The sequence below is a fragment of the Gallinula chloropus genome (assembly GCF_964237585.1).
Source record: "Gallinula chloropus genome assembly, chromosome: 9".
NCBI lineage: Eukaryota > Metazoa > Chordata > Aves > Gruiformes > Rallidae > Gallinula > Gallinula chloropus.
Window position 1 is genome coordinate 4,024,684 of NC_140094.1, and position 18,198 is coordinate 4,042,881.

The window sequence follows — 18,198 nt, forward strand, 5'->3', positions numbered from 1 at the left end:
GCCTAATGGGATTGGTGACCTGGTGTCATGGGACCACCAGCTCACATCCCACTCAGTCAGGCTCATGGGAGGGTGACCAGGGTCCTCAACATAACAGCAGAAAGCTGGCATGAGATACCTAGGTGGGATCCTCCTTCTCCTGACCTCCCAGCAAGAACCTGCCTGGCTGCCTGCCCCCCATCTCCCCCACCACCACCATCCTGTGGGTCCAGGCAGAGGTGGGCATGCCACTTGGCCATCGCTGTCATGGGCAAACCAGACCTGAATTGAATTTGTTGTCAATGAAGGGAACATTAAAACATTTGGGTATTGAGTCAGGTTTGGGAAACAAACCCCAAAAACCTGTTGCCAAAAAGGAAGGTGCCCAGCACCTCTTTGGACACCATCCTGGAAACATAGAATGTCCCAGGCTGGAGAGGACCTCAGCAGATCTCTAGTCCAGGCATCTGCTCCAAGCAGGGTCAGTCCTGGGGTCAGACCAGGTCACCCAGGTCTTGGGAACCCCCAGGTGTGAGGACTGGGTGAGCTGCTCCATTGCTTGGCAAGCCACCTCTCGAGCCCCAAACCCTGTCCCATTTGTTACCCTCTGAGAGGGGCAGAAGAACCTTTGAGGAATACTGTTCATTGGAATTTTCTCCAGCCCTGCCCTGACATCTGCCTCTCCAACATTCACCCACTAGTCCACAGCATGCAGAGTCTGTCAGCCCAACTCCCCATCGCTCACTGGGTCATAGTCCTTGAGGGGTTCCAGGACCAAAGCTTTGTGTCTGGGCTGGGGAAATGAACAATTCCTTTTGCTTATCCTTCCCCCTCCCCACAGTGCTGTGTTTGTTCCCCTTGCTGCTCTGGTTCAAGGCTTCCCTCCCATGGGTCACCCTCCCATGAGCTTGACTGGGATGTGAGCTGATGGTCCCATACCACCACCAGCTGCTTGGCCCCAGGGACGTGCTCATGGTGGAGCTCTCAGCTTCTGTACCCTGCAAGCAGAGATGCCACAAGGACACTGAGCCAACTGGGAGAGGTCACTGGGATAACATCCCTGGTCACACAGAGGCCACCTCAGAGCAGACCCACAGCACAGAGCCTCAGAAACTGTGACAGCTCAGAGCAGGGACATCTGTGCCCATAGCTGGTCTCCTGGAATCCATCCACAGGCTGTGGCCACCTGTGACCCCAGGGATAGGAAAAGGACATGAAGTGAGGTAAGAGAACTTGAGACAAGCCCCCTTCCCCACCGATGTCTGCTCCTGTTTTACCTGTGGGGCTGCCGCAGGAGGAGGAGCTGGGGAGGCTTGTGAGAGTCCCCTGCCACCGCTTGGTGTCATTGGTGTCCCAGGCTTGGGGAGGTGCTCCCCATCACCCTCCTTCACACAGGACTGGCTCTCCTGCTGTGCCCTCAGCAAAGGCAGCAGGTCCCAGGTTGGCGTGTTCCTTCCCCTCGAGGGGTCTTGAGACAAACCCCCCACCCCCTTCTTCCACTGGAGACCAACAAACCCAGCAATGGTGAAGGGAGAGGAAGAGGTGGAGAAGGACGTGGGGTGCTATCAGGAGGCAAATCTTAATCTCCTGAACACCTTCCCCACACTCCTGCAGAGAAAGCTCTTCTTATCCTGACATGGACAGCAAAACCTGACCTGGCCAAGGCAAACCCAACCAGCAGAGAGGCTGAGGCAGCCCAAGGAAAGGGGTGTCCAGCACTTGGCACCCCTGTTGTCTTGAAAATAGTCTGCAGGTGGCAGGGAGCAGAGCATCCTGGCACAGAGGAGCCAAGGTTAGGTGCAGAGTAGGGTTGTGAACCATCCTGATACGGAGACCTGTTCCCCACAGTGAGTCCCATCAGCTCACTGCAAAGCCCTGGCAACGTGGAAAGAGAGGGGGATTCCAGTGACACAGAAGGATCTCAGGCAGTGGGAAACCATGGGTGGTTTTCCATCCACCCAGAGGATGTTGGATGGCAGTTCAGCACTGGTGCCTTCACAGTAGTCCAGGAGCATCACACACACTCAGGTGGCCAGCTTTCAGCTCTAGGCACTGAGGATGGGGTCTCCAGGGAAGTGGAGGAAGATCTGAGCCATGTACCACCTTCCACCTTAGAAAACATGGATATGGGACCTTGTAGTGAAGCAGTTCATTGCATCAGGTCCTTGGCTGGCAGCTGAGGACCCTCAGAAGGGGTTCAGCCAAAGATGAGCGAGGGGCGTGCTCTCGTAGACAGTAAGAGGCCTGGCAGAGATCTGGTACCTCCCTGGTTTTCCTTGGAGGTGACAGGGAGCCAGATTCCCCTGGTCCACACAGATCTTATCATCCAGACAGTTCTTACTGTTCTAGTCTCAGCATCCCCCCAGTCCTCCCCTGCCACAGGCAGGGACACCCTCCCCAGTCCAGGGTGCCCCAAGCCCCATCCAACCCGGCCTTGAGCCCTCACAGGGATCCTGGGGCAGCCCCAGCTTCTCCAGGCACCCTGTGCCAGGGCCTTCCCCCTCCCCAGGAAGGATTTCAGCCTCCCAGCCCCTCTCCATCCCCCTCCTGCAGCTGAAGGCCATTCCCCTGGGCCTGGCCTTCCCTGCCCTGGGCACCAGCCCCTCTCCAGCTCTCCTGGAGCCAGGAAGGGGCTTGGAGCTCTCCCCAGAAGCAGCCTTCTCTTCTCCGGGCTGAGCAGCCCAGCTCTCCCAGCCTGGCTCCAGAGCTGAGGGGCTCCAGCCCTCACAGCATCTCTGTGGCCTCCACAGGACTCACTCCCACAGCTCTGTGTCCCCCCTGTCCTGGGGACCCCTGAGCTGATGGCAGCACTGCCAGGGGGTCTGTGTCCCAGAGCAGAACAGAGGGGCAGATTCCCCCCTGACCTGCCAGTCCCACTGCTGGGGGTGCAGCCCAGGACACGGGGGGCTTTCTGTGCTCCCCACGCACACTGCGGGGTCATGTGGACCTGTACATCAACCAACACCCCCAAGTCCTTCTTCCTCAGGGCTTTTCTCCATCCCTTCTCTGCCCAGCCCATCGCTGTGCTGGGGAACCTGCCAACCTTTGGCCTCCTTGTACCACGCTGAAAGGTGGCAGGAGTTGTGCAACTGGCTGGTCTGCTCCACAGGAGATGGTGTTTACAGAACACACACTGGTCAGCGTCCCAGTGCTGCGGTGTCTTCCTGGTGGTGGAAGCCACTTGAAGGGGCAATTCAGGCAAGGCCCCTTTCCAAAGCAGCAGGCAGAAGGGGACAGAGTAGGACTCCTCCTTGCTCCAGGCAGGATCTAGAAAGTGTGAACTCAGGACACTCAGTTTTTGCCATTCCCAGCTGTCGGTGCCCCAATGGTCTTGGCATCCCCCATCATCTCATGACCTAGGAAAGACCTTTGTCTCCAGGAGGAAATCTGTGCTCATTCTGGATGTTTTCAAGCCAAAACCTGTTGCACAAACTGGTCCAAGGGTGGTGGCACTGACAAGGGAGCCACCAACCTCCATCATGCCCCTAAGGAGCAGCTCCAACCTGGTTGTGCTGCTGGTGTGGAGGGCAGAAACCCCTTCCAGGACCTGGATGTGAATGCTGTGCGAAGGGAAGGGCTAAGAGAGCTCCCATCTGGGCAGCAGGACTCTAGGGAATATATATCTGGGGCTTGGGCCAAGGTGGACTCTCTCTTGCCTGGGAACACCCAGGTGACAGCACTAGATCTCAAAGACCACGTCACTTCATGAAGGGCTGGCTGCCCATCTTCCTCCCCTTCCTCGGGGAGGATGGGAGACACATGCCCTGGAAGGGTTTAGGAAAGCAGCTTTGCTGTGAGGTCTCTGTGAGTTAGGGTAGGAGGAAAAGAGCCACCAGACTTGTATAAATAGTGGGCAGATCTCTGAAGGCTTCGAGCTGAACCTCTTGCTCACAGCAGGATTGTCACCCGCTGCCAGATGTGCTATCCCATGGTGGTGCTTGACAGGACTGCTGGGCAGGAAAAGCTCTGCAGCTCTGCACTGCAATCCACCAGCCCTTGTAACACCTGAAGCTGGTAGGGAACATGGATGGGAGGCTTGGCCAACCTAGACCCACCTTGGATATCTTCAACCAACATGGTTGTCCCCCTGCTCCAAGCTCACCCCCAGCAGGATGGTCCTAGCCCACGTGGAGGGACTCTGAGTCTGTAAGAGGTCCCTGGAAGACCTTGTAAGGGTCTTGCAAGACCAAACCCATGTGCAAGGTGGTTCCAGAGGCCCTGCAAAACTCTGCACTGCTTCCAGTTGGACCATTCATTGGACTTAAGCTAAGGCAACCCCTCCTCTGCTAGAAGGCCACCTTCATTCTATGGGCTGGGGTATTTTTAATACTAAGCAAGGAGTTTGCAGCAATCCATCTCGTGGTGTTTCTGCCCACGCACAGCAGAGCAGCCCTTGGGTCTTTTCTCATTGCACCCCATGCTGCTGGTGCTTCTGCCTGGCTGGAACAGATACTCAGATGATCTTCTACCCACAGCCAAGGCACAGGGTGTTCAGCCACTGACCCGCTTCCCAGCCCGAGGTGGGGTAGCGTTGCTCTGAGCGCTCATTCCAAGGCTTGGCAGGGAGCCAGGAGTTCCATGGAAAAGTGTGTGTGGCTTTAATCAGGTCTCTAACAACAAAGGTGACAAGAGAAAGTCGAAGCCTGGGATGAAAGTGCTAATTACCACGTGTGGTCGTGAACAAGCCCCAGCAAAGCCCAGGGAAGCTCAAGTCGATGGCGGTGACGTCAAACCAGCGGGAAGGGCTGTTATCTGTGGGGACAGGGCTCCCCAGGCTGGGATGGGGAAATCCTTCATGAGGTGTGTCCCAAAGGCTTCCCAATGCTTGTGTTGGGGCAGCAGAGCTCTGTCAGATGAGTGGGGCCCTCAGGAAAAAGGCAGTCTGGGAGGTGATGGGGGGTTCTGGGTGGGATGGGGGTATATATGCAGAGGGACAAGGGGGCAACGGGGTTTCTGTCCCCTGGGCCTCTGAGAGCACGTGGAAACCTGCAGCAGGAGCTGGCAAACCACAGGCAGGAGCTGAAAGGCTCTTAGGGGCTGGGAGCAAAGATGATGAAGCAGCACCAAGTGAGGTGCTCTTCTGGTACATGCCTCTCAAGGTCCAGGACACAGGATGCTTGTTCCTCTCCTGCATGATGGGTCTTGGAAGGAGAATGCTGAAGACAATTTCTGGATGAGGATTTCCTTAAAATGTGGCTGAAACCCCTCCTGTTTCAATTCCTGCTAGGGTGATGGGTGGCTCCTGTTGAGCTCTACCTCCATCTCAGTTGACCCTGAGCTGTCTCCATCATGAGATATGAAACTCAGCTCTCTGGGCAGTGTACTGGGCAGCAACACCTTCCTCTTCTCTCAAAATCTCTAAGTGACTTCCAAGCAGAGATGGAAAAACAGATCTTTCTTGCAAATATACCTAGAGCCAAACCATGGCCACAGTGCCGTGAACCTCTCTGCTCAGCTAGGTGGAAACTGGCCAGAGAGGGTCTTTACATCTTTCCTCCTGTCATAGAATCATAGAATCACAGACTGGTCTGGGTTGGAAGGGACCCCAAGGGTCACAGAGCTCCAACCCCCTGCCACAGGCAGGGACACCAACCTCCAGGCCTGGAGCTACACAAGGTTGCCCAGGGCCCCAGCCAACCTGGCCTTGAACACCCCCAGGGATGGGGCACCCACCCCCTCTCTGGGCAGCCTGTTCCAGCCCCTCACCACTCTCTGGAAAAAACTTCCCCCTAATATCTCATCTGACCCTTCTCTCCTCCAGCTTTAGTTCATTCCCCCTTGTAGCACGCTGCTGGCTCATGTTAAGTTTCTCATCCACCATGACACCCAGGTCCTGCTCAGCAGGGCCTGCAAGCAGCTCCATCATGGGTCATGTAGCTGTTGCAGAGAATCCCAGGCAAGGAGGTGTGGGGTTGTCAGGATGGGACACTGGATGGACTCCATCACCACAGAGCCCCAACCTGGCCCCAGCTACCCCATCCCCCACACTGAGGACCAGGACACAAGGGCAATGGGGACAGTCAATGGCACAGGTGGACACCTGGACAGAAGCACCATGCTTGACTCATTAGGGTCAGGCAGAAATCCTCTTTTCAAAGCACAGGGTTCCCTCTCCATCCCCAACTCTCCCTCCCTGCCTGGGCACGTCCCCGTGCCATCCCCGCCTTGGTTCCTGGCACCACAAGAGAGGGCGGCTGAGCCAACACTGTGTGGCTGCTTGTGCAAGAGGGGCTTGGTGCTGCTCCCCTTGCCCCCACCTCCCTCAGGTGACCTTCGTGGGTTGATTCACCCCTAATCACCCTGTCCATGGCTCACAGGTGAAGCAGAGGGCTGCCCAAGTGACTGCAGGGTGCTGCTGGTGGGAGCAGCGCCTTCAGCGTGCTCCTGGCGAGCAAGAACAAGTCCCCAGGCCTGTTCCCTGGAAGCCACCCAAGGAACCACACACCTTTACTACTGCAGAAAGAGCCAGAAAATTAGAGAGAGGGAAAAAAACCCAACCCCCAGTTATCATCATGGCCCAGGCTTTTGTAGGCCCTCTTCATGGGTGCAGAGTGCGGGGTGAGGGGTACATCCAGCAGCTTTCCCCTGCTTGCCATCCATCCCATGACCCAACCAGCACCCCAGGGAACTGGAGCATCCCCACCACTACCATCACACCCCATTTCCATCACTGCTGGGGACAGATAAGGGAACCAGTGCAGCCCAGTGAGCTCCCCAGTGTCCTTGCACACAAGCACTGTGCTGCTGAGCACCTTGTCTAGAGAAGGAAGGAGACTACCCCCTGCCTTTGATTTCATTTTTGATGACAGGGCATCTCCCCAGGTGAACCCCACACATTAGTTTGGCCAAGCCAGCTCCATGGAGCACAGTGAGTAACGGTCTAACCTCTGGCCAGACCCCTTCTCATCCCACATCCCACTTGACACGATTGCATCCTCCCCACCTTAACTGATCCCAGCCTGCCAGTTACCAGGCACTTTCTCAGTGGGAGGGAGGGCATTTCCACCTTTCCAAGAAGTCCAAAGCCCCACGTGCATCTCAAGCAATCGCTCCTGATGTTCTGCACCATTTGCTGGGCAGCCCACGTCTCCCTCTGCTCTGCAGACACTGCCAGAGCTGCAGCTGACGCCGCATCCCTGGTGCCAGCAGACATCTCCCTCCCTGGGGAGGGATTTGGTGTTCAAATTGGGTAGCATCAGTCTGGGACTTGAGGAGAAACAAAAGTCTTTGCCCATAAATGTCTTTGGTTCCTGCTGGGCACAAATAAAAGCTTCTTTTTACCTTTGCAGGGGTCCCAGCCCCTTTCTGTGATGCAGAAAGACAGACCCCCCCATCCACTGTGCTGCAGAAAGAAAGACCCAGGGAATGGCAGTAATTGTGCCAGTTTCAGAGGAAGCCCCAAAACGTGGGTCAGGAGAGGGTTCCTGCCATGCTGGGACCTCTCCACATCAATGTGACCTGCTTCAGCCAACCAAAATGCCACAGAATGAGAGTGAATCCCCAGAGCTCAAGTGTCCATCACCTCTACACCGTGGTGGAGTTAGTAACCTGAGCATCTTCTGCATAGCAGGGCTTGGAGCCCCTCTAGATCTGCACCTCTCTGCTGGTCCCGCTCACCAGCCACTGTGTCCCCTTGCCCAGTGGCCAACGTGGTCCTGGCTGGGACCTTCCAAATCAAGCCTGGAGCAGGGTCAACGAGAAGACCCAAAGCCCTGCTAGGTCACCTCAGCAGAGAAGCTTCACTGGGCAGTGCAGGTGAGGGCTTTGAAGCTCCTGAGGATCGTGGCAGTCCCAGGGTCTTCACACTATAAGGAACAGCTGGACTTTTTATTGCTTTGCAGGAAAAGTGGGGGAAAAGAAGGGAAAAGCCTCCCAGGATCGCTCACCTCTGCAACACTGTGGCTCTCCTGCCTGCCCCAGGGCTCAGCAGGCACGCAGGAGGGGAATGATCAGCCATGGGAACTGCTCCAGCATCCAGCCAGCGCTGGGGGCGTGCACCATGAAAAAAAATCAGGGAGAGATACAACCATGACACGTCGGGCTGGCTCCTGGCCCAGCTCCAGGGGAAGCAGCATCCCGGAGCGCACCGCGGCTCAGCACAGCAGCCAGCCCTTGGGATCAGGCACAGAAGAGGTAGGCACAGCATGGGGAAGGGGGCACTGGTGTTTCTGCAGCCACTACTGGGACTAGTCCCCACTCCCAGGGGGTGCTGAGCGAGCCCTTTGCTGGCAGGGAAGTGCCTTGGCCAAACGCCATGGCAAAAACCACGGTCAGATTCCCGAAAGCAGCATCCCTCTGCCTGGGGTGGCACAGCGCTGCCTCCAGCCAGCTCCCGGGACACAGGGCTGGTGGGTGGCGATGGTCACCCTGCTGCCAGGGACAGGCTGCTTCTCTGTCCCCTCTGGGTCATTCCCATTCCCTTGGAGAGTGAGGAGCTGGCTCCGTTCGGAGCTCGGAGAGGAGCAGCCGCCGGGGCGCAGCCCGTGTTTGGGTGGTGATTCACCCAGCACCCTGAGCACAACACCCACGGGCTGTGCAAGAAGGAGCTGAGCCAGGGAGGGTGGGAGCACAGGCCAGAGACCAGGGGTGGAGAGCAGGCAGAGGAGGGGAGCGAGAGGCCGGCTGTGTGTGCGTGGCTCCCTGGCATAACTCGGGGACAATCTGAGCACCGCAGTGGGTGCCTCGGTGGCTCCAAACCTGATTTGCTCTGGGTTGTACTCTGGGGAGGTGGAGAGGTTCGCTGGGGAGGTGGGAGGATTCACTGGGGAGGTGGAGAGGTTCACTGGGGAGGTGGAAGGATTCACTGGGGGAGGTGGAAGGATTCACTGGGGAGGTGGAGAGATTCACTGGGGAGGTGGAGGGATTCACTGGGGGAGGTGGAGGGATTCACTGGGGAGGTGGAGGGATTCACTGGGGGAGGTGGAAGGATTCACTGGGGAGGTAGAGGGATTCACTGGGGGAGGTGGAGGGACTCACTGGGGGAGGTGGAAGGATTCACTGGGGGAGGTGGAAGGATTCACTGGGGGAGGTGGAGGGATTCACTGGGGGAGGTGGAGGGATTCACTGGGGAGCTGGAAGGATTCACTGGGGAGGTGGAGGGATTCACTGGGGGAGGTGGAGGGATTCACTGGGGGAGCTGGAGGGATTCACTGGGGAGGTGGAGGGATTCACTGAGGGAGCTGGAGGGATTCACTGGAGAGGTGGAGGGATTCACTGGGGGAGCTGGAGGGATTCACTGGGGAAGGTGGAGGGACTCACTGGGGAGGTGGAGGAATTCACTGGGGGAGGTGGAGGAATTCACTGGGGGAGGTGGAAGGATTCACTGGGGGAGCTGGAGGGATTCACTGGGGGAGCTGGAGGGATTCACTGGGGAGGTGGAGGGACTCACTGGGGGAGGCCTGGGCGCACGCCCTGATGTGTCACCGCGTGTTCATGCACAGCCGTGCCCGGCACAAGCATCGCGCTGCTGAGTGGGTAGGACACGGCTGGGTGTGTGGGATTTTGTCCCCCAGCATCTCTCCTGCTGCTGATTTCCAGCCACCCTGGGCAGCAGGATGACGCTGTGGAATGGCTCCTTCCCCTTCTACCCCAGCACCAAGGCGTGCTTCCACTTTGACACCAAACAGGCCATCATCATCTCCGTCTTCCTCTCCATGTTGGCCATTTTCATCATCATCCTGCCAGGGATCCGGGGCAGGGGGGTAAGTAGAGGGGCTGGGGGCTCTGGTCCCTGCTCTGTGCATCTTACATACCTCCCTCCGTCTTCCCAGCCTCGAAAACAGACTTGGGGATCAAACATGCCCTCAGGTTCTTGGCCAGGGCTCTGGGAACTCTAGCAAACCATGGGGCTGAGCTCCAGTCCACCCCCATGCTGGAGACACTGAACACCATCATCCCCAACTCACATGGTGCCCAGACCTGAGCTTGGCTGGGTTTCTCTCTAAGCAAGCCCAAGTAATTTCCTGGGAGTGGAAAAACAGGGTGAGGCTCAAAGACCTCACCCCACCTTCCCCGAAATCCCAGTAAAAGAAGGAGGGGTGCACCAGGTGTGCCCCAGTGCTGCTCATGGGACAGAGCCCACCCAATACCACCACGAGCCCACCCAATACCACCACAAGCCCACCCAATACCACCACAAGCCCATGCATGTTGCATGCCTGGCTACACAAGCCGGGCTGGCTGATGGGACACACTGCTGACCCTTGGCCACCGCTTTTGTCTCCGGCCGTGGGGGGCTGTCAGCCCATCCAAACACTTGAGGTCTGGAGTGGTGTGGAAATCCCACCTCAGCTATTGAAGGGAGTGTCCCACTGCCCTTCCTGTAAAGGGAAGGGCTTCCCAGGGATCCTCCCTGCTGCTTCCCCACCCATGGCAGGGATGCCCCAGCCACGTTTGTCATACCCCCCAATGCCAGCTGCCTGCAGACCCCATGGGGTCACTTCCCAGCAGAGGGACGGGCCCGTTTCTCACTGGCCAACATTTCTAAATGACATTCTTGTTGCTGGGGTGCCCACAGCAACATCTGAGACCAGTTTCCTCCCTCTGCTCACCCCTCACAGCGACTCTTCTGGTTCCTGCGGGTGGTAACAGGCCTCTTCGTGGGAGCAGTGGTCCTCGGTGAGCACGAGGGACCTGGGGGTGGGAGGAAGCTCAAGGATGCCCAAAACACAAGGGTTGGAGGAGCAAGGTGAGGGAGGGAGGGTGAATAGAGCAGCCAAGCATCACAAGGATGAGTTTATGAGTCTGTGTCTGGGACCCAGCTCCGGCAAGTGGTGGGAGGTACAAGCACCCATCTGTCCCCTGTCCCAAGGCTGGTGGTGGTATGCACAGACCATCTCCAGGGGAGTCCCTGAAAGCACACTGCCAGCTGTCAGAGGACCCAGACAAACTGGCAGGTGCTTGGGTGAGGACCAGTGCCCAGGCAGTGCCCACACATCAGCCCCATTGCCTCTAGGGACTCAGCTGTGTCTGGGGAGGAACCAACCCAAGTGAGGCTCTTGGAGCTGCCGTTGCAGAAGGATGTGCAAGGCTTCTGCTCCTTGAGGTGGGGCAGGTGATGCTCAGGCCACGGTGACCATCGTGGTAGATGTTTTGTCACCAGGCTGTGACTAACCTTTGGAGTTTTCACAGCCATACAGTTCACTAGGGACTGGGAGACGGGCTGGGTGACAGCAAACACCTCCTACAAGTCCTTCAGCCGTGCCCTGGTGAACGCAGACATCGGGCTGCACATCGGCCTGGCCGGGGTCAACGTCACACTGGTAGGTGAGTGTGCATCACAACAGGAGGGTATTTGGTGCAGGTTTGGCAGCCATGCACCTGGGTACTGGGGCTGTGGGCCCTCGAGGCCCCACACCAGGAAGTCCTGGAGCTGCCTCCGAGGCTGAGAAAGGTCCTTAGTCTTCATCATCCCTCAGGAAACCCAGTGCATCAGGTCAACGAGACCATCAACTACAATGAGCACTTTGCCTGGAGCTTCGATGCAGACTATGACCACAGCTATGGTGAAGGTTTGGAGAAGGGGCTGCCCAGCCCCATCCTCTACGTGGCAGAGAAGTTCACCAGGCACAGCCCCTGCGGCGTGCTCAGCCAGTACCGCATCTCCGGCCACTACGCGTCACTCACACTGTGGTAAGTCACACCTTGAGTGCTGGGTCCAGTTCTGGGCTCCTCACTACAAGGGCATTGAGGTCCTGGAGTGAGTCCAGAGAAGGGCAACCAGGCTGGGGAAGGGGCTGGAGGGCAAATCCTCTGAGGAGCAGCTGAGGGAGCTGGGGGTGTTCAGCCTGGAGAAGAGGAGGCTGAGGGGAGACCTTCTCCCCACCTCCACTGACCGGACAGGAGGGTGCAGAGAGGTGGGTGATGGTCTCTTCAGCCAGGGGACAGGAGATGGGACAAGGGGCAATGGGCTCAAGCTGCCCCAGGGCAGGGTCAGAGCAGATGGGAGGGAAAAGTTCTTCCCTGGCAGAGTTGTGGGGCTGTGGCACAGGCTGCCCAGGGAGGGGGTTCAGTCACTGACCCTGGCTGGATTTAAAAGATGGGTAGATGAGGTGCTCAGGGATCTGGGTCAGCACAGGACAGGGACAGTTGGACTCAATGATCTTAAAGGTCTTTTCCAACCTGGTGACTCTGTGATCCTGTGAAGTTGAAGCAAGAGGTCAGCCCTATCTCTGCTCAGTGAAGAGGTAGGAAGAACCAGGCAATGCAGAGAAAGCTTGGTGGAGCCTCCTTCTTCCTTATGAGCCCGTGTCAAAGCCTTGGATGGTCTCTGGCACCCATTCTTCACAAGAAAGAGGGATGCTCGTGCATCTGGCCTGCCCGTCTCCCCAGAGTCCTCTTCTGTGTCCCCTGCCCTGACGTGCAAAATTGCCATTGGAGAAAAATTATTCTTCATTTAAAGGAAAGGTGCAACTCTGTGGGGTTTATGGTGCCAAATCTTCTCCCAGGCAAGATCTGGAGCCATAGTAAGACCAACCAAAGTGGAGGGGGGGTCCTATTGCACGCCCAAGAGACCATACGACCTGCTGGTGGGGACCTGGAGGGACCATCAAGAGGGTGCTCAGAGTCTGTCTTGCAGTGTAAAGCTGAGGGCCTCTCTGTGTGTTGTGATGGTGGAGTCTCAGAGCATCCCCATGTGCCTCAGTGGTCATGGGAAAGGCACTGCAGAGAAGGGTCAGTGTTGTGAGTCCCTTGCAGACGCAGGCTCCGGGTGCCTCCCCACATCTTGTTTTTATTTTCAGGAAAGGTAGCTAGCCCTGCCCAAATCCTGCTGTTCCTGAGAAGGTGGAAATCACAGCAGGGAGGTTGATGTCATTTTTCAAATTATTGTTCTTGGAATCAGACCAGTTTGTTAAGTTCACCTCCCCAGCAAGCTAAACCCCAGCCCCACACACAGGGCAGGGCTGGCAGCTGGGCTCAGTCCAGATGCTGAATCAGATGTGGGCATGGCTTGTTGTGTGGTTCTCCAAGCAAAGGTCTCTCTTTGATGTTCTGCCTTTGGACAGGAGGGAGATGCCTGGGGGCAGCCAGTGGTGGAGTCAGAGGAGTTAACTTGGAGGGACCTCCAGAGGTTTCTACTGCAGCCCCCTGCCCAGGGCAGGGCTGACACCAAAGCTGTGTCATGGTGCTCAGGGCTTCAGGAAGTTCAACTCTGAATGTCCCCAGGTGTGGAGATCCCTCTCTGCCACTGCAGGACCTGTCCCAGAGCTCTACCATCCATGCAGTTAGAGAATCATTTGGGTTGAAAGGGACCTCCTTAGCTCAGCCTGTGCAGCCCACCTGCTCAAGCAAGGCCAGCCAGAGCGGTTGCCCAGGGCTGCGTCCTTCCACTGGGACGTGGAGATCCTGAGAAGGGGCTCCAAGCATGACACTTGCTGCTCAGTTCTGTGGTCCTTTCACAGGATGGCCTTTTGCACGTGGCTCATTTCCATCCTGCTGTTCTCCATGCCCATCCTGCTCTACGGTGGCTACATGCTCCTGCTCACCGCCGCGCTGATGCTCTTCTCGTTGCTCTTCTTCGTCACCGCGAGGAACACCCTCAAGTGTCCCGTCCAGTTTGGCCCAGTTGCCCTGCAAACAGATTATGGTGGGTCCTTTTGGCTGACATTGGCAACAGGTGAGTGCCCAGCATGGTCCTGGGGCTTTTGTTCTCCACCCCTGCAGTGATAATGCTCAGCGGTGCACCAGCAGTGCCTCGTCACTTCTGTCTCCATGGCTGGTCACAGATCAACTAATTAATTAATTAATTGTTATTAAATCACACACAAGACTTTAGGACAGCATCACCAAGACTGGGGGGGCGTGGGGAGTGTTCAGGGAGGGGGAAGAATTGAGCAGCCAGGAGATCTGAACAGCCAATGTCACCTGCATGGAGGTGTGCCCAGAGGAGTGTCATCAAAGTCACGAATCTCAGCGTCAGGGGATGACCTGTCCTGGAAGGAGCCTCAGAGGTGTCTGTCCCAGAGCAGGGCTAATCTCAGAGCCTTGGTCAGTCTGGTGGTGGCTGTCCCAATGGCTAGAGATCCCTTCAGTGCCTCTCAGGACCTGTCCCAGAGCTGTTCCCCTCATGGGTGGCTGTCACCTCCTTTCCTCAAACCAGAATGCCCCACATTACAGCTGTGCATCTCTGAGCAGAGATGGGCTCTTTTCAGTGGCAGGAGATGGCAGTTTGGTCCCCCTGCAGACCCCTCTTTTCCAGGCTGAACAAGCCCAGCTCCTCCAGCCTTTCCCCCCACACTCTCTGGGCCATTAGCCCTTCGTTCATTGCTCCCACATTTGTACTGGGGGAGCCCAAACTGGTGGCGGAGTCCAGTTGTGGAGAGGAAAATAAGACTTTCCCTTGACCTCCTGGGTGATGGACCTGCCATCAGCCTTCAGCTCCGGATCCAGTCCTGGATGAGGCTGGGACAGAGCGGGCAGGAGGTGCTGATGTGTCTCCCTGCTGTGGGTTGCAGGGCTGCTGTGCCTGCTGCTGGGGCTGGGCGTCATCGTCCTCAACTCCGTGCGCCCGCAGAAGCTGAAGCTTGTCTTCAACCTGGACCAGGGAAAGGGAGAAGAAGAGGAAGGCTGGGACAAATCCTACCTGTCAGCTGAGCCCAGCTCCTCCGTGCAGGATGTGCTGATGGTCCCCCTGGGTGAGCTTCGTGAGGTGACATCCACCCAGCTGTAGGGCACTGGGGGGAGGCAGCGCAAAGCCCAGGGACACCCCTCCCAAATTCATGTGCTGGTCCAACCCTTCCAGAAGCACAGGCAAGAAGGAGACATAACAAGAGCTGGATGACAAGAGTATCCAAGCTTGGAAAGGCATCTCAAACAGGTTCATCTTTATAATTTTTAAAAAATTTTTACTCTTTTTGTGGCTGTTTTACTCACCAGCAGCTGGAAGAGGTTTTGGGGTGAGGAGAATCCATGCCCCATCCCTGGCTGTCCAGTCACAGGCATGGCACTACTGTCCTTCCCCTTAGTCCATCCCCAAAAATCCCTAAGTGTCCTCCCTAAGACAGAGGCTGAACCGGAACAAACTGGAGAGAGACCAAATGACTGCAGACACATAGATATGAGCTGAAGAAGTAGAGCCCTGGCAACACCACCCCCACCCTGAAGGCCTGGAGAAGTCCCCTCTGCACAGGGATGCTCTTCCCATCAGTGGTCAGGAAGAGCGAGCAGAACTGTGCTCACCAGGATGCCCTGTATCCAGCATTTCCTCTGGGTCTGGGGTGAAGAGCAGGTTGGCAAGGAGGTCCACAATGCTGGAGGAACCAGACCTTGGGCAGCCATCCTGACACCCCACAGCTCAAGCTCGATTCGTGTCTGCAAGGTGCACTGGGCTGGAGATGGCACTGGACTGGAGATGGCACAGGCAGGGGGTTGGTTGGTTGACTCCTGCTTCTTCTGGTGCAACACCCCCAAACTGCAGCCACCCCCCCCAGTGAGTTATCAACGCTTTTGCAGCCTCTGGAAGGAAGACAAGAAGTTTTGGTGGGAGGGAAGTGGAGGAGGAGATGGAAATGGAAGCTCTGTGGTGCCCTGGAGAGCATCTCTCATTGATTAGCAGGAGGGGAGCTCCATGCATGGTCTGGGAGGCTGGGCTTCCTCCTGCCATGTCGTGGGGCTCACGATGCCAAAATCCTACACACCCAAGGTGGATGCAGCCACCCACTCCTGGCTGCTGACAGCTGGCAGCTACCTTGCCCACGCAGGGAGGGGAGCACGTTTCAGGTCTGCACCCCTTTACCTCCTCATGGGTTTTGCAACTCTCTCAATTCTTCTCTTTCCTGTTTCCTGCACACTTATTGCCCCTCTGTCTCAATAAAATAAGTTGGACCTGGTCTACCTCTTGGCTGTTGATAGAGGTTGTCCCTCTGAGGGCTGGCAGACTACAAGTGCTTCGTTGCTGTGACATGGTAGCCATGGGGAAGGGAAGAAAGCACCATCTGTGGTCCTGTATGGAGCACCTGACCCCAGCTAGTTGACAATGGGCAATGAGGGCAACTCAACAGGGAGTAAACAGGGTATGGGAGCATCCCCAGGCAAAAGAGCAGGAGGACTTTAGCTGCTGGGTGACCCTCCACGTGTGGAAGGTTTGATGGGAGCAATCCCCATCCCAGCAGAGAGGTGTGCAGAAGGAACACCATGGGGCAGGTTGTCTGGGGAGAGGGTGCTGGGATCTATGGCATCCTGGCCATCCCACTCTGGATGGAAGAGCCTGCAATGAGGACCCAGAAGACCCAACAAGCATTTACAAATAGGTTGGAGCTGAACTGCTTGGGCTTGGGAAACCTCAACAAGGATGTTCCCAATCGCATCTACCAGGAGGTGTTTCAGCCTACAGCTGGACTAGAGCCAAAGCACACCAAACCTCTTTGATTTGTTGACTTGAACTTCAGACTTCATAAACCTCTGCCTTTCCCTGGCATGTTCCCCAGAGCAGCTCAGCCTGGGGCAGGAGGTCAGAGGAGTGGGCAGCTCTGCTGCTGGCTCAGTGGCATGGTGGCTTCATGGTCCTGGTGCAAGGAGTGCCTCCAGGCATGGGGAGCATGGTCCCTGCAGACCCCCAGGCTGCCTACCTCCCCGAGACACTTATGGAGCTTGCTCCAACGTTGGCACTGACTCTGGTGAGATGCCACATTCCCTGGACACCACGGGGCCAGAGGCAGCCTGAGCTGAGAGCCAGGGAGCTAATGGCAATTCTTTTATGTCATGTTGCCCAACAATGGCTGGGTCCAGCCAGGAAGCTGAGCTGGGAGCTGTGGTGGACAGAGGAGGAGTGATGCAACTCAGGGGGGGGCAGGGTGTGTGGGGGTCGGGGTCATACAGCCACAGCTCTTGCTGTGCATGTTAAAAAGCTGCTGTGACAACATCCTGGAGCAACATCCCTCATGTGTGCACCTTGCTGAGGTGGCAGGGGAAGAAACCCTCTGCCTGCAAGTCTCCCTTGCCTGTGGCTGGCTGCTGAGACACAGCCAGCCCCCGCTTGTCCTGCTCTGCATGAGACATGGTGTGTCAGCGGGTCTCTGCATCCCCCACCATGGCCACAGCTCTGCTGGCCCCCTGCAAGGTCTGCTGCAGAAACCCTGGCTGCTCCACATGTGCCAGGAAGCAGGCAAGACACAGAGGGGCCTGGTGTCTCCACACTCCACCCAGACTGAGTTCTGCTTCTGCTTTGTTTGGGCTCATGTCCCCGTACGCCTGATGCAACAGGCTGCTGCTTCTCCTGCTGGTGGGGACACCACTGAGGAGAGGGAAGATGAGGCTGGAGACTGCCAGAAAGGGAGGGAAACCCCCCAGCCTCCTGTGCCTTCAGGGCACGGGGTCTGCCCCACGCCAGAGCCAGGCACTTGTGGTCAGTGGTAGCAGCTTCCCATGATGTCTCCAGCCCCAACACACCCGAACACAAGACAGACAGGAGAAAGCGCCCTGTTTTACCCCAAGGGAGTGTTGTTGATTTAATCTCAAAGGCTTTTGTCGTTGCCCCACGGTTAGCTGGAATCTTTGGGAGGCTCTCCTGCTCCCCACCACGAGCCTCTCTCCATGGGCCCCCTGGAAGCATGGCAGCAGGCCTCAGACTTCCTCCAGGCCACGCTACCAGGGCAGAGCTGGGGGGTCTCACCAGCAGGTATGCCCCACAGACCCCTCTTAAGAAACCACCACACCCCCTACGCCCCCCAAACCAGCCAAAGTGTTCCAAAGGGGCAGGATTTTAGTGAAGTTTATTTGAAAATGAGAGTTCTGGCACTCAACAAGTCATGTCAGTGAAACAACCATCACGTGAAAGCAAAGAGTGAGGGTCTGTTCCCAGAAGGGAAAGAGCTGAAACACTGAGCCCATGCCCTTTGCCAGCAGTTGGGCTGGAGCTGCTCGGGCCTCCAGCACTCCAGTAAGCCATCTCCTCATGCCAGCTCATGGACACTTTGCCAGGCCAGTGGGGTTGGTGGTGCTGAAGCCCACCTTCTGCTTGCAGCACCCCAACCTGGTGCTCTTCCTTTCTCACCTTGGCTGGACCTGCCTCCTGGCTGCACGGTGAGCCCAGCCAGCCCACCCAGGCTCCGGCTGGGAGAGGGTAACTTCATCCTTCCCTCTCCTTCCTTCCTTGCAGCATCCTTTCAGGCCCATGCTAGGCTACAAGTCTTGTCTAAAGAAGCCCAAGTTGAAAGTGAAAATAATGACATCACTACACCCCCCCACCCCCCCAGCCAACTCCATCCGGTGTTTACTCAGGCT

The 18,198-nt window shown here is 57.0% G+C and overlaps 1 protein-coding gene across 1 annotated transcript; it reads left to right on the plus strand.

Moving 5' to 3' along the window:
- Positions 1-9,533: 9,533 nt before the first annotated feature.
- LOC311195052 (dual oxidase maturation factor 1-like) lies at positions 9,534-14,647 on the plus strand (the record flags this gene model as incomplete). The annotated part of the gene is made up of 6 exons (XM_084268353.1): positions 9,534-9,680; positions 10,539-10,596; positions 11,110-11,244; positions 11,397-11,610; positions 13,380-13,594; positions 14,433-14,647. The coding sequence occupies 6 exons, from the start codon at positions 9,534-9,536 to the stop codon at positions 14,645-14,647; spliced, it is 984 nt and encodes a 327-aa protein (XP_084124479.1).
- Between the last annotated feature and the right edge of the window lie 3,551 nt (positions 14,648-18,198).